The sequence below is a fragment of the Anarhichas minor genome, unplaced genomic scaffold (genome assembly GCF_050575085.1).
Source record: "Anarhichas minor isolate MPS153535 unplaced genomic scaffold, ASM5057508v1 ptg000026l, whole genome shotgun sequence".
In the NCBI taxonomy this organism is placed as follows: Eukaryota; Metazoa; Chordata; class Actinopteri; order Perciformes; family Anarhichadidae; genus Anarhichas; species Anarhichas minor.
Window position 1 is genome coordinate 11,852,738 of NW_027466472.1, and position 15,758 is coordinate 11,868,495.

A 15,758-nucleotide genomic window follows, 5' to 3' on the forward strand; every position below is an offset into this window, starting at 1 on the left:
CACTGCCGCCCTCTTGTCTTTTCTCTCCTCTTCGCCTTCAGCCGAGGAGAAAAAGACGAGGACCACATCTTATTCAAAGCAGAAGCAACAACAATGACGCTGATAACCAAAACAGAGATCGCCCAAAGACATGGACAGTCCCATGAGACAAACAGAAATACAGGGACAACACCCTGCCTACTGCCCTCTTTTTCCACTTAATCTGATTACTCCTTGTCCATTTGAACCCTTCATTAAACCCCTCACTCGTTCCATCTCCTCTCTGATTCCTCTGTGTACTTTGCTTCTTTACATCCCTGTGTGTGTGTGTGTGTGTGTGTGTGTGTGTGTGTTATATGTGTGTGAGGGGCGCTGTCTGCCTGCTGGTTGCCAGGTTACCAGTCTAATTGAGGGGCCTCTGGAGAGTCGCTGTTATCAGAGCCCAAGCCCTCTGTTCTGCTTACCACTCTCATTCTTTATTTTTTTTTCGCTCCATCTCTCTTTTTTAGTGCATCCCTTGCATTGAAACCATCTCAGCCTCCTCTTTCAATCCCATCGTAGTCAATAAACATTTTTCTCCCCCTAAATTTTCATTTCTTATATCAAACTGATTATATTTCCGTCCTCCCGATCGTGTATCATCTCAGTTGCCTCAGAAAGCCGTACGCCGCGCTCATTTCTCTCTTTCTACCCACCTCTCCCTTCGTTTTGCTCAGCCTGTCAATACTTCTTTTATTGTTTCATCTCTGCCTTTCATCAGCTGTCTCCACTAGCCCTTCAGCATCACTTTTCTCTGGTTATCTACCGCTCTCTCCTGCATCTTGCCATGATTCTGTCACTGCATCTAGCTTTTATCTACCAACAAACATGGCAGGAATTCCTTATCCTGTTACACAACTGATCCCTCACCCACACAAGAACACATCTACTCTGCTGACATGCAAACACAAACAGCCAAAGAAGAACATTTGTATTAACCAAGATTAATACAAATGTTTTATCAGATGATTTGAGTCTTTTTGAGGTTTTCTAAGAGAAAGAAATCCTAAACCTGAGACCAAAGGGTAGTTTATTAATTCCTAAACCTAATATCAAGCAGTAAGAGGATGCACACGGAGCTGACAAGAAATCAGCATTTACAAACATTGATAACGCCAAAGAGGTGAGCACTTACACTTGTTAGCACACACCTCAAAGTCCTCTAGCTAAGCTGAAACAACAAGACTACAGGGAAAACTGCAGTACATCACATTTTTCCAATCCATACACCAAAAACACTTAAACCTAACTCCATTTAAACCCAGAGGAAATGTTGGAGGATAGAAATTTGGACCTTTCGTCTTTCTAAAACCAGGACCTACAAGGCCCATCATCTCAATGATCCTCATCTTGCCTTCTCATCACTTCCTCTGCAGCTTTTAGTGCATCGCTCCCTGCTTTGACACTTGCTTTTCCACATCAAAGAAGCTCCATCTTTCCCCCTCAATGCCTCCCCCGACACATTCAGCTCATGTCTTTTGCCTTTCATCTACCTCTCTGCTTGTTCCCACTCTCCATCTCCACTGCATTGCAGACTTTCTTCCCAAGCAGCAGAACTGGTTATAGAAAAGCAGATGTACAGCCGTGATGCACTTGCATTTCTTTAATCACGACTCCTTCATTCCTCGCTAGATAAAGTGGGACACTGCTGTCACATGTCCCACGAGAATCACACAGAATCATAAACATGCATGCACACATTAACACAACCCCTGCAATCAACCATTCACATTTAAATTCCCTCTCTCACAATTGCGCACACACAGAGTTCAGTCACGACACTATAAACTTGCATACCTCATGCCTCCTTGGCATGGATTGATGAGGTTAGATGAAGAAGAGGTGGAGGGGAGGTAGGACATTATTCCCTTGAGTCAAGTGCTCCCTTAGCAACCAGCCAGCCATCAGATTCACAACACAATCACGTAACCACAAAAAACAGAGAAGTACTCCTACACAATGACTCACAAGTCCTACACATGTGCAACAATGTCGCAGTTTCAACGTGACATTCAAGGATTTCATATAAACTGAACTGAGGAGATAAAACACGATATTCATGCAATCAGCAGAGTTAATAAACAACAAAATCAACGTCAGCGTGCGTCTGTCAAAATGGCAATTAAACTAAATGAATATGAAGTTTCATGTAGGTCTGAGAACTACCTGGTACGAACAGTTTTCCTGGTGGACCATCTTTCACAGCATCCTAGAGCGAAGTTGGCTGAGCTGGTGGAACAAGAGCGGGACTGGGATGTGTTTCCCAGCCCTGCAGCGGTATTCCAAAGGAGAGGATCCTACCAAGTCCTCGATCCAAACTAAAGAGATCAATTCTCCTGCTTGCCTGTCCTTCAGTTTGGTCTTCACCCTCTTGCTTTCTGTCTATGTTTTCTGATCGTTTGCTGGTCTGTCTTTATGGTAGGAGAGAGGGACAGGGTCTGATCGCTGCTTCCCCAAAGCCAAAAGAGGGAGGGGAACGAGAGACTGGAGGAGGGGTGTGAGAACCGGGAGAGAAAAAGAGGGAGGGAGGGGAGCAGGGAAAAGCAGTGTGCAATCCCGGTCGCCTTTCTCTGTCTGGTTCGGACTGAAAAGGGGGAGGAGCTGTTGGGCCGAGTGTATACAGAGTGGGCCAGTGGGGAGTGGGGACGGTGGAAAAGTGAGGGAGAGTTAGGTTGGTGTGGGTCAGGGTCTGAATGTCATTCTGCTGTTTCATCTGGAGCAATGCCAGACAGAGAGAGAGAGGAAGAGAAGGGCAGAGGAGTGACTTTCTTCCTTAACCTTTCGCTTAATCTTAACCGGTGCTGCATAAACGGTCAACAAAGATAGGATGCTGCAATACTTACGACTCAGACTGAACAGGGAAGGTTATCAAAGTCTTGGAAGATGTCAAGAACCAAAAGATGGCATTTAAAACATTTAGCCAGTTTTAACAGTTTCATTTAGGAAAAGATCACTCACTGATGTGTTTGTGTCATCTTAGCCTCACAGTGTAAAACACATAGTACGTGGGCGTTGCATGGTTTGTACATTTTCCCCTCATTCTGTTTGTCTCTTTGTTGGATTATAATCTCAAACAGCAGATGGACGGTTTTTAATCCACACGCAGGCCAACCTACTCAAATAATCTCTCCCTTCTCAATCTCTCCATCCATTCCTCTATCCTGACCTCTTCGCATTAGTCTCTTTGTTTTCTGCTTTTCTTGATCTCACTGCGATGCAAACATGTGCCATGCTTTGTGAGATTTTTGCTCTGGGGCGTCATCGCATATTCTGTAGAATGTTTAGCAATTAACCGATTAATCATTTAGTTAAGTCAGTTTTATTTATACAGATCAAAATTACGAATCAAACATTTTATAGAACAGCCTGAAACAAAATGATATTCAATTTACAATAAACAAATAATGAAATCATACATCTGTTTCAGCTTTTATGTTTTACTTAGCAGGTTAGCAAGCCTCCTGTTCTCTCACCCCTCCTCTCTGGCCAGATCTCTCTATCTGATATTGATCTTTGGTGGGTGACGCTGCTTTTCCCGATAGGACCAATCTTAAGTTTAATGACCTGGAAGTGAATCGATGAGCTCCCCGCTCTGATCTCTCTGCTGCACTTCACTGGCTCTGGTTTGGCCTTCTGCGTGGTGCCCATCTGGGGCAGACTGTGAACAGTGTCCATCCTGTCACACTGACCTTGGATATAATCATCTGTGCGTGACATTGACCGGTGATAAACTTGTTTTTCTTACAGTGAAAGCGACAAACTGGGCGTCGTAAAAAGCACTCATAAACTTATGCTGAGTTTACAGGCATACAGTAAGTAGGGGAAGAACAGAGAAGCCAAGCGAGAAATAGCAGAGAGATTAAAGACGCTGGTGAAAGGAGTCAACATAGCAAGTCAAGGGATCCTAAACTCTTTTCTCCTTTTCAATTCCTGTGTTGCTGTGTTTCCGCTGCGTATGTTACGTTGTGTGTTTTCCACTACATTAGCCATTAGAACCTGATACATTGATTTGGTAAAATAAGGGTGGTTGCTGTTGATTGCTTTGCTGTCTGCCCTCTAGAGACCGACAAGTGCTTGAAGAAAATCACAATCTCAAGAAGTTTAATAAGTGGTGACTTGTAGTGACGTTTTGTTGGACTACACAGCTCAATCACATTTAACACACTGCAACTGCGGATCCCAAGAGCAGTAATTTAATAGGGAGTTTCTTAAATTTGGTTGCAAGTATACACTTGAACAGAGTTTCTCTTAAGTTGTTTGTGTGATTTTAAAAAGTGCTTGTGGGATCGTCCAACTAAACCCCCCCTTACACCATTCCTGTAACGGACAATATTATTATTATCTTTACAGCTTCAGATGCATTACAGCCTGATGCATCTCCCCTTTAGAATACAAATGCTACTGATTTGTCTTTCTGATGTACATGCAGACAGAAGCAAGTCCACGCACATGCACACGAACAACAACGTAGAACCACAACTTTGATGCCCAACAACGGTGCTTGGATACAGGAAGCCAGAGCAACCCCCTTTTCTCTCCTTTATCACCATGACAGCAGTCACTACATCCCCCCCCCGCGCTGACCTTCACACGGTTGTCACGGTTACAATCTGAGTCATAGCACAGGTGGAGACCGAGACAGCCTCTCTGTGTCCACACCAGAGAAGAAAAAGAACGCCTGACACTACCCATACTGAATAATGTATAGTGATGATGTGAGTACAATTATTTAGCCAGTTTAAATAGCACTCAAAATAAAAATAAAAACAGATTAAATACGTGGCCTAAATAAGCACAAAGAAGATTCAGAACTAAGATTATTAACTGGAGACAGACAAACAGACTGCAGTTCGGCCTCCCACACACTGCCCACAATATTACACGTCTTTCTGCTAAAATATAGCTGTATGCCGACTCTAATGCCAAACTTCCGACAGTATGTAATTTATTCCTGCACGGAGCAGGAAAATTGCTGCTATGCGTGTCACTCTCGCTGTGAGGGTGTGTTGTAGTGTACATCGAGCACTGGAGCGGCTCGTCTCATCCTCGTTTTCCTCCTCTCATCCCACAAATCAAAACAACACTCATGTGGGGCTCTGTGTGTTTAACTCTGCCGAGGGCATACTTGTAGCTGCAAACAGAAATAATGAATACCTAATCATAAGTCACCGATAACAGAGTGAATAACATGGTGGTTCACTCTACTGTACTCTGAGAAAGATGGAAATGGTACTGTGGGTGGTGAACAGGGTTGGGTCAGATTACTTTGAAACGTAGTCAGTGACTGAATACAAGTTACAAGGCAATGTTTGTATTCAGTAAGGTAATCCATTGGATTTACATGTTGCACCTTCTACTAAAAAACGGATGCAAAAATTTGAGTCCCACAAAAAAGTCTCTCAAAACATTTTCAATGCAGATAAAATGCATTTAGCATACTCAGTATTTACAGTTCAAACACCTGTACTGGCACAAACTATAGGTGCGTAACACAAGAGGAGCACTAATCAAAAACGTTCTCCTTCCTGTTTCAATAAATAAAGGAATAAATAAAAATAATTTTTTCCTTAAATCATTATCAAAATGTGTTATGTCACCATGAAGAAAACTGGCAACCTGAGAGGAGTAACTTACTTTGATATACAGAAGAACATATTTGGCATTTAGAATTGGTCAAATTAGTCTTGCCCTAGAAAAACATACTGCCATAAAATATCAACTGATTGCACATTTCTTTCAAATAAACTGGAATATAAAAAAACAGACAGGATTCTCAGTCAAGCTGTGACGCCTCCTCCCTTCGTCTGACAAACAGCTCGCCCTCTCTCTTTTTAGCGCCCTTGCCATCTACCCCTTCTTCCTTTCTTCTCTGGCCTTTCGGTGTTACTACATTTGCTTTCTTTTCTTCCACAAACCTTCCTCTTTCTTCCCTCATTTTGCGCCAGTGGAAAAACAATGCATAGCAAAGCAGGTTGGCTCAGTGTGAGGGCCAGATTCTGGCGGTAATGAGCTCCCTCTGACTGGGAGGAACTGATGTGGAAGGCCAGGGAGTGCATATGTGTGTGTGTGTGTGTGCGCTCAGTCTTATGATCCGCCACCAGAGGTTGTTCTAATGAGGACTGCATGCCTACAGTTGGTGGTGGAAAGACTGAGCATGCTGTGACCACCAGGCTGCATTAATATTTGCTTCACCTTTTTAAATGCGTCACAAAAAATGTGTATACCAACTGAGGGAATGACTAGCTGACCACCAATTACACATGTGCAATGACACAGTTTATTAGGAAAACAGAAGTAGTGAGCCACAGTGAATATTTAGCAGCTTAGACACTTCTTCTTCTTGTACGTTGTATGGCATGCGCTGTAAGCACTCTATCCACATGATAGTTCATTTTATATTTGGGGATTTTCGACTGTTGGTTGGACAAAACAAGCATCATGAAGATGTCATCACAGGCTATATTTTTACAATTTTCTGACATTTGACAGACGAATCATCATTAGCTGCAGCCCTACTTCAGCCTGATGGAATGATTATTCTGGTGTTATGAGAATGTGAGGTGATCAAAATGTGCTGTGCTCTACAGTAACAGATGAAGCTCTCTGCATGACCTGGCACAAATTCCCTCTCTTGCTCTCTCTCCCCCTGTCTGTTACGGACACGGACACGGACACGGACACACACACACACACACACACACACACACACACACACACACACACGCACACACACACACACACACACACACACACACACACACACACACACACACACACACACACACACACACACACACACACACACACACACACACACACACACACATCACAGAAAGCTTATATAACAGTCAGAATCATGAAGACAAAAATACTCTTGGTTCGTTGGGGTCTGTGTGGGTGTGCAGACGTGATTTAAACATGGCTTGTATTTTTAGCCCGTTATAAACACAGCAAGTTCACAACCCACGTTTCTACCTCTCACAAGCACGCACCCAAACACACGCACACACACACACACACACACACACACACACTCACACATAAAAACCCCACACTCTGTAATTAGGAGCAGAGAAGACCAGTGTTTCATGTTTCAGCTCCACCCAAACGAGCAATCCACGCAAGCACACACATCACAAACACAGGCCAGTGTGTGCGTGTCTGACTAAACCCTTTATTCCTTCCAAAAAAGAGACAGGAGAGGTGATGGATAAGAGCTTAAAATCCTTCACTGCTTGGAAAACATAAACCCTCTTTCTCTCTTTCTCAATTTCTAGCTCTCACTCTCTGTTTTTGTTGCCTTCTTGCAATAAACCGTTTTTTATCTCCTTCGGTCCCGTTCTTACTTTAAAAGCTGGCCTGTGCACCTGTGTGTGTGTGTGTTTGTGTGTGTGTGTATTGGGCTCTGCTCTGCAGTGACTGTGCAGAATGAGGACTGACACGAAGCTATAACATTAGAGGCCGTCTCCTCACTGCTACATAAATCCCCATTTCCTCCACAGCACGCTCTGCCACTCACAGCCTGCGCCCCTCTTTGATAGTTTTTATATAGGGTGGAGAGGGGGACCCAGGCAGGAGGGGGGGGGGGGGGGGGGGGGTATATTCTCCTGCTGTGCTTTGGCTGTGTGAGAACATTAGGCTATAATGCTTCCTGACAGCTTGAGGAAGAGGACAATTAGCGGGGAACAGGAGTGGGAATGGCAGTGAACAACAGGGGATGTCTGGAAGAAAGGGGGAAGGAGAGAAGAGAAAGAGGAGAAGGTGGAGATTGGCAACTGGGTACAAAAATGAGTTTTAGACGTGGTACGAGCCTAAGCTGACTTCCACGCCAGACAGGATATAACCGGGTACAACACATGGCCTTGGTGAATCATGGTTTGAGTGAATCAGAGGAAGGGTGTGTTTGTGTGAGTTCTATCAAGATGAACCAGACAAACAGGGGAGGAATGTGTAGCTGTAGGCTGTGCCTTTCCACCTAAAACACTGTTATTTTATCTCCAATCATAGCAGCATATTTATCTGATTTACCCACAATGCAGCTGGCTTGCCTGATGACATGACTCTGAATCATCACACTAGTGTAGGTGAAATACTTAGTACCCTTCCACCTCAACAGACCACATAGTAAGCGCATCTGTCTTTGTCAGTTAATCTACACCTATAGCATCATATTCACAATACACATAGGTTTGCATGTGTTTGTTTACATGTGCAGATGAGGAAAACATCATCAGGCAGCTGATTAAACTGTACTTTGGCACCAGATAAGAGCAGTTTAGTACTCCTGCCGAGGCGGTCTATGAGACTCGAACTTAATAACCTTTAGTATTTCTTGGGCGTTGTGTTTTGTGAGCCAGCTGGTCTATCTAAAAGTTTACATGAGCATGTGCAGGTGCGTACCCTATCTAGACGAAACATGGCATAGCAGACCGCCCTGACTTGTCAAACTTTCCTTTCCAATACAGCTGAAGGCCACGGGGTCCTTAGTGATGAATACCCTTCAACATCAAACACTACTGTATCATTGCTACCTGACACAAAAAGCAGACAGTTGGCCATCTGGCACATTTGGCTGATTGAGCATGTTAAATCACCGACAGTGATAGAGCCAACTAATTGGCTGTTCAGCCTGTCGACGAACTGTTTTTACCAATTTGACGGTGCTATGCGCGTTTGATTGGGAGCGTTTCTTTTGCCCCTCCACGGCTGGCAACATGGCGACGGCTGAGCCGGCGGCTCGCAGCTAACGGTGCAAACTACGTAAAAAAGTGCTGACAGAGCGAACAGTGTTTACCTGAGGGGTAACATGAGGATGGGTGCTAGGTCGTATGAGAGCAGTGCAGAGCAGGGGCCATGAGCTAACCAGTGGGGCACGCTAACATACACAAACATGCACTAAAAGCATTGCACGTCCGGCCTGGCTATGTCAACACACAGAGGCTCGGATAACAACACACACAGAGGGAGAGCAACTTCATTCTCAACTTCATCCTCTGCTCAGGTAGACATTACTCCACTATATCTTTAGCTGATAGTTGCTTGTTGCTATATTAATGCTCTGAATCTTTACGGTAGTTTGTTCAAATCTTTTACTCCTCAAGCAGAGGAATGCAATGCCAAGAGTTTTTGGATTCGACGTCCTCCTTGTTTCCTCCATGCACGTGCATGTGCAGACTGTTTAAGCAGTCGCCAGTCAGTTCTGGTCTGTGGTGTGTGCAAGAGTAGCTTTTAACAGAAGACCTGAGGTGACATGAGGCATCCAGAGGCAATCAGTTGGCCTCTTTCATGTTATTTGAGCTTGGCTTAGTGTGTCAAAAAACCTTTTTCTGCACATCAAAGTAAAGGGACTTTCAAAGCAGTTGTACAGAATGAAGATTTGCGTATTTAAGACAGGATTCAAACACACATGGACTGCATATTTGTTGATATTCTTTCTTTGCCAGAAAGGGGAAAAAAATAGAGGGCTACCAAGATGTAGCAACCCACATATGGTCAGAGTCCTTCCAGCATGAACCTGCTCTTTGTTAAAGGGTCACACAGAACGTTAGTTCCGAGGAAACTGAGATGCATGGACAGATGTGCAGCTGGCTCTACTTTATGTTCCATTCTCGACATATTTAACTTTTCTGTTTCATACAAACTCAAAAGACAACATGTCACAGCAGAGGAATGATCCATTATATAATTAAATCAGGAGTTCAGAACGATTGATCTAACTTTGAATCTGAACTAGCCCTGGTTTGACTACACATCACATGTACATTTAATGTTGAAAGGGGTCTGACAAACCTGACAGAAAGCAGACTTCTACACATTTCAGATGTTGCTTTACCTGAGTTAAGTGCCCGACTTGCTGTGAGGAATCCAAGGTTAAGCTGAGATGAAAAACACGCCACTTATAAAAACAAGAAGAAGAAAAAACATCTACCCACAGCAGCAGACTGTCAGGATACCATGAGACAAAAAAAGATATCCTTTGAATCAGTGAGGTGAGAGTGTGCATGTGTGTGTGTAGACTAAAAGGAGACAGAAAACTTGACTCTGAAGCAGAGACGGTGAAGTCCGTGTGTGTGTGAGGAGAATGTATGTGTGTGAGCTGCAATGTGCAGAGGGCCGGGCGTGTTTCAGCTGGTACCGGCACATACATGCACACACTCACTGACACACACACACACACACACACACACAATGAACTGTGGTTCACCGGAGCCTCATGGGCGCTCTCCACACCTGGCTAAAGCCCTGCCCCCCATCTCTGAAACCTCCTCCCACTCCCTACCCATATATACGTCACTGACTATCGACTCCTCCAACTTTCCGCCCGTTCATGCTAGCTACCGCCTTCATTCAAACCATACCTCTGACCCCACAAACCTTCTCTCACCTCCCTCTTCCTCCACAGTTTCCTTTTGATCCCATCAATCTGCTGCTCTCCATATTCAGACTTGCCTTCTTTGCAGCCTATTTATTTCCAAAATAACTGCACTGACTTCTCAAACTCAACAAAACTATTTCTTTCTCCTCCTAACCTCGCCCTCTCTGGCTCTACGTGGCACAGTCTGAGTACAGGGTGAAGGTAGTAGTTAGGTGCTTAGTGGAGGTCGGCCAGCACAGTTCAACTGCTGAACTTGTTCATAATCACAGAGAGCAGTGTCTAGAGAGACAGAAACAGTCCAACCTCTCTCTGCCTTTGCTCTTTTCTCTAACCTCTTTTCTGGGGCAGAGTACTCCATATTTCTACAATTCCGCCCGGCTCTTGACATTTTTTACTGTTTATACAGTGTGCTTGAGCAGCACTTCCCAAATACATAGATGTTCATCGACCTTTTACATCCTCTGATAGCTGGAAAAACCAAAAAATCATCACATCTGTTCTAACAGCAGAGATTATAAATTAAAAAGTTGTCCAAATTTTTACAAGGCAGATGTAATTATGGCAATCACGTCATGTAAACTATGTGGCTTTATTGTAAGTCATTTCTAATTACTTTAATTAAATAATCTCACATTGCATTTACATAAAGTTGGGAGGCTCGTAAAGACTAATTCAAAAATATAGTCAAAATTGATGCAGCAGATGAAGTTATTATAATGCGTGCAGTCTTTTTTAACAAAAGGTTTTGGTTCAAAATTGTACATCATCTCTGACTTAAACCTCCTCCAGAGTTACAGAGGACATTCAACAGTTTTCATAGTCAACGGATCCAGATGTGTACAATTAGTGGATGGATATAGATCAGTGTGTATGTGTGTGTGTGTGAGATATATATATATTCACTACACTTTTAAAGTAGGAGTGGTGCTGCAGGTCCCAGCACAGGCCCCATCTTTCTCACCACAGTTTGCCCATGGGGTGTTTTTAAATTGTGTGAGTAAATCTAGGTGTGTGCGCTCTGAGATTGAAAAAGAAGTAGCCGGTAGGCATGGATTTAACACACAGGTAAATTCCTGAGTGTAGACAGCAATAAATGTAGACTGACCCTCCTGCCTTTATCACCTCAAGACCGGCTCAGGAGAATAATATTATTGTTTGCCTTTCAGGGGTGCGGGGCTAAATGGAGGGTTAGGGGTAGTGTACTTGAGGTCCCTGTGGGCCACTCCCTGCCACGCGACTCCAGAGTTCATCAGAAATAAATTACAAACAGGCCAGCGTGCCCCTCATCCTCAGGGATCCCCCTGACCCCAAAGCCTGCAGGCGGACGCGGAGATTACAGAAGCCAGAAAGGACCACGCCCTAACTAAACACACCAGCACCAATGTGACTGGTGCATTTGCACAACAATGAAATAACATGCAGGATAAGTGAGGGTTTTTGTGGCACAGATTTGCCAGTGTTAATCTACAGGTAGACGAAACATGTCATCGCATGATGAAAAACCAATGGCACTCTAGGTTCGTGTTTCAAAGTCAAATGCAAAGGAATAGTTTGACATTTGGCTTAATTGTAAAAGTGACAGGACTCTGTAACAGCAGAACTTGTCCTGTTTGGCTTTTGGTTGGATTAAACAAAAATGATATAAATTGCTAATTATGGAGCTTTAGAGGTGCTGGTAGGTGGATTTTTTCACCTTTGGACAGAGCCAGGCTTGCTGTTTCCAGTCTTTATGCTACGCTAACTTAACTCACTGCTGGCTAGCTTTAGGCGCATTTTACAAAATGTCAAACTTTTCCTTTGAAAGTAGCTAAATGAACTTTTCAAAGACCTACAAACTCTCCCGTACTATGACTCAACCCTGTCTTTGAGCAGACATGGTTGACATGGAAATGTGTACAGGACAACCAGAGTGCAGGAAGAGGTCTAAATGCTAGTGACTGTGTATGTTTATCCTATCTGTCTGGTTTAAAGTTCATTTGAACTGATCGATATTTTAACATGTTCTTATGTACAATAAGTGTGTATGTGGTGTTCTGTAGTTACTGCATCTGACTGGAGACCAGCTAAACCCGTCTCCAGGCACATGGCTACCACTTCAGATTATTAGCTTTGAGCTTCACTGTGTCCCGTCTGTCTGAAAGCACAGATGCTTTTGAAGCTCTACTGAAGCATGAATATCTCTGTCCCTCTGGACCCCAGCAACATCCCAGACAGACCCCTCCATACATGAACACACGCATCATCTCGCTAGTGGGTCCCGCCTGAGCGGATGTCTAAATATTTAACAACATTTTAAAAGCACCGGCCCACTTTTCCTTCCCGGGTGTCTGTTAAATCCTTCACATTTCAGAAGTAAGAAACTCAGATGCCCCCTGCCATAGACAGACACTGGGGATTACTTTATAGGAATGTCTCAGATCCTAAATCATCTACTTGTGTGCTCTTGCTAGCAGGTTTGCATTGTCCTCTTATACCACATGTGGAAGCTCAGAGATAGGACTAAACAAACCAAAAGGTCAAATTACACGTCAGATATTCAGTGACGGATTGTATTGATATGATCCATATGATTGGGCATTCCTCTATAGAAGTAGCAACAGCCCACATGTGATTTTAAGAGTGGGATTGTCCAGGGTATAAGCGTGTGCCTCCAGTCTTCTCTGGTTTATCTCTTCTGCTTCCAGCTTAGGAGGGATTACACGTCTAATTCTAATTTCTTATCTACTCAGGCCATCAAAAATGTGAGGCCTGGTTTTTGTCAGGATTGTTTTTTTTTTTTAAAACTTGTAATCGGAGAGACAGCTGGAGCTGTGGCACTTTATCAGCATCAGGACCAGGCTATCATCCACACCAGGCCTAGTGTGTGTGAGACACCACATGTGGTAAAGAGCATGTCTGTGAATGGGTGCATTTGTGTGTGTGTGTGTGTGTGTGTGTGTGTGCAGAAGATAGTGGCTGCATGTGGAGACAGAGGCTCTCTTTCAAGAGATTTTCTTCCACCCATCAATTATATCACAGCCTACTGTGGAGAGAGAGAGAGAGAGAGAGAGAGAGAGAGAGAGAGAGAGAGAGAGAGAGCAGATTTTCCCCAGACTAAAGCGAGCTAGGAGGTGACCTTCTTATTTAAGATGGACAGCAGCAGGTAATGAACATTGACTCAAACACGTAAGCTATGTGACCCCGAACTGCCTGGTCCTAAAGATACCATCTTCCTGTCCTTTCCTCGCTCTTTCCTTCCTCTCATCCCCCCACTTCTCCCGCTGCATTCCTGACATGCCTTAGGGAGACAGAGGGGGCCTCCAGGACAGACAAACAAAGACACACAACACACGCAACACACTCACAAAAGGCACTGGCTGCAGCCATTGTCTGTGTGCACTGAGGAAAAGGTCTTGGTGCTTGCATACCAAAAGAGAGCACCAATCCCCATTTCTCAAACACACATTTGCCCTCACTTTAGTTTGAGGCAGTGACACAAGAGCTAAGTGTCTGCACTGAAACTGTGGCTGCTGTAAACAATTTTCTCCCGCTCCTCTCAACACATTTTTAAAGCTACACCCTCTTGGACCCACAGACCGACAATAAACCATAAAACTCTGGCTGGGACTGCGATTTAAAGTGTGATGTCATGAGATTGCAAGTGAATCATAACAGCCTTTCGTGCTGGAGCTGCTGGTGTGGCATGAAAGGCCTGCAGCAGCTCTCTGCAGAATGCCAATGCAACACTGACCTCTTCTGGTAGAAAAACCACATAGCCACAGCCACCGATTTTATTAAATTAGATTTAACAGATACAAGACTGAAAGGCCAGCAACAAATATTTGCTGTAGTAATTATCTGTCCAAAGTCATTAACTAATAACAGTTACTGCTTGCACTGTTGAATCAGTGTCCATATGTAGCCCAGAGTTCCACGGTGGTCAGGTTAATAGCTGGACTACATAGTTTAGTGCTTAGCTGACTAATCCCTCTTCCTTACTTCAGCTAACCCAATATTTCCAGGGTCCATATGACACATAAACATGTTGGATTATGCCCACCAGAGCATGGGAAAACTCTGTGTGAGATGATAACCTTTGACACACACACAAGCAGAAAAACCCACAAGAACATAAAGAAACAACGAAATCCTTAGACACTTACCGAGGTGTAGTTGGTCTTGCCCATGTTGTGGTTCTGGTTGTGGTTGAGGTTCTGGTTCTCCTGCTCTCTGCACTGCAGCCCAGCCAGGTGTCTCTCCAGGGCTGCCCAGTCCATGGTGGGCAGAGGCTCCTCCTCTACACCCTCCTCCTCTTTGTATCCCCCCATCCGTCCCCCAGTCCCTCCACTGCCTCCACTGCCTCCACTGCCTCCTCCGCCTCCACCACCACCAGCACCCCCGCTAGTGCTGCGGCTCCCCCTGGCTTGACTGGAGCTACGGTGGCGGGGCTTGGGAGTCCCTGTGCCCTCCTGTGGTGCACCGGGGGAATGGAGCTGGTGGCTCCTGGGCAAAATCAGATTGCCGTTCCGTTTCAGTTCCTGAGGGACGGCTGCAACTGAGGTGGCAGTGTGTCCGCCAGAGGCCGGAAGGGGTGGGATGGTCTTCACATCCTGGAATTCTTCAGCGAGGCTGCGACTGTTCACCGCCTTCCTATAGCCTTCGCCAAGGCCGTCAACCCCCACAAGGCCTCCTCCGCCTTCCTCTTGACCAGGAGGCTGTGGAGAGGTGTAGTCTTCTCCATACTCGCTCTCCCACTCCTCTATCACCTTCTTCTTATACTCTTGGTAGTCCTCGTCCTCCTCGTAGTTCTCTAAGGTGACCAGCTCTAGAGAGGGAGAGGATTTGTAGTCCTCCAAAGTGGCCAGGTCAAGACAAGGGGAGCAAGGTGTAACCTTGTTGGAGTTGGACTCTGAGCTGGAGCGACTGGAGGCATCGCTCCCCAGGTCCATGCCATCCTCCCGGTAATCCTGCAACGACAAAGGAACAGAGAACAAGAGTGAAACAGAGGAAAGGCATGTGCAAAGAGCGAGAGAAAGAAAAGAGAGGAAAGGAGGAAAGAGACGAGGAAAATGATAAGAGAATTTCGGGAAGTGTGTCGATTATTATATTAATTTGGTGTTTTGAGACCAACTACAAAGCACTTCCTGTCCTGCAGGAACTTCCTCTCTGCACAGAATTTTGCAGTCACGGTCTCTCTTGGACTTGTTGTCTAGTCGTCTCCTCAACAACTGTACTGCTCCAAAGCTTCTCAGTCTTACTCGACTATGCTAACTGATCCTACATTCCTCTGGCGAATGTGTACATGTGTGTGTGTGTGTGTGTGTGTGGGCTTGTGCGATACCTGACACACACAGCGAACGCGGAGTCCGTGTGGCTGGATGTGTCA

At 44.8% G+C, this 15,758-nt stretch overlaps 1 protein-coding gene across 3 annotated transcripts in view; it reads right to left on the reverse strand.

Moving 5' to 3' along the window:
- schip1 (schwannomin interacting protein 1) overlaps positions 1-15,758 on the reverse strand; it is a 183,842-nt gene that overhangs the window by 18,349 nt on the left and 149,735 nt on the right. For 2 of the 3 annotated variants that reach the window (XM_076100927.1, XM_076100926.1), the window contains exon 9: positions 14,536-15,339. In XM_076100927.1, coding sequence (XP_075957042.1) covers positions 14,536-15,339 — 804 coding nt within the window. Of the gene's footprint in view, positions 1-14,535; positions 15,340-15,758 lie in introns of those variants that run through there. The other variant, XM_076100928.1, reaches the window with a different exon arrangement.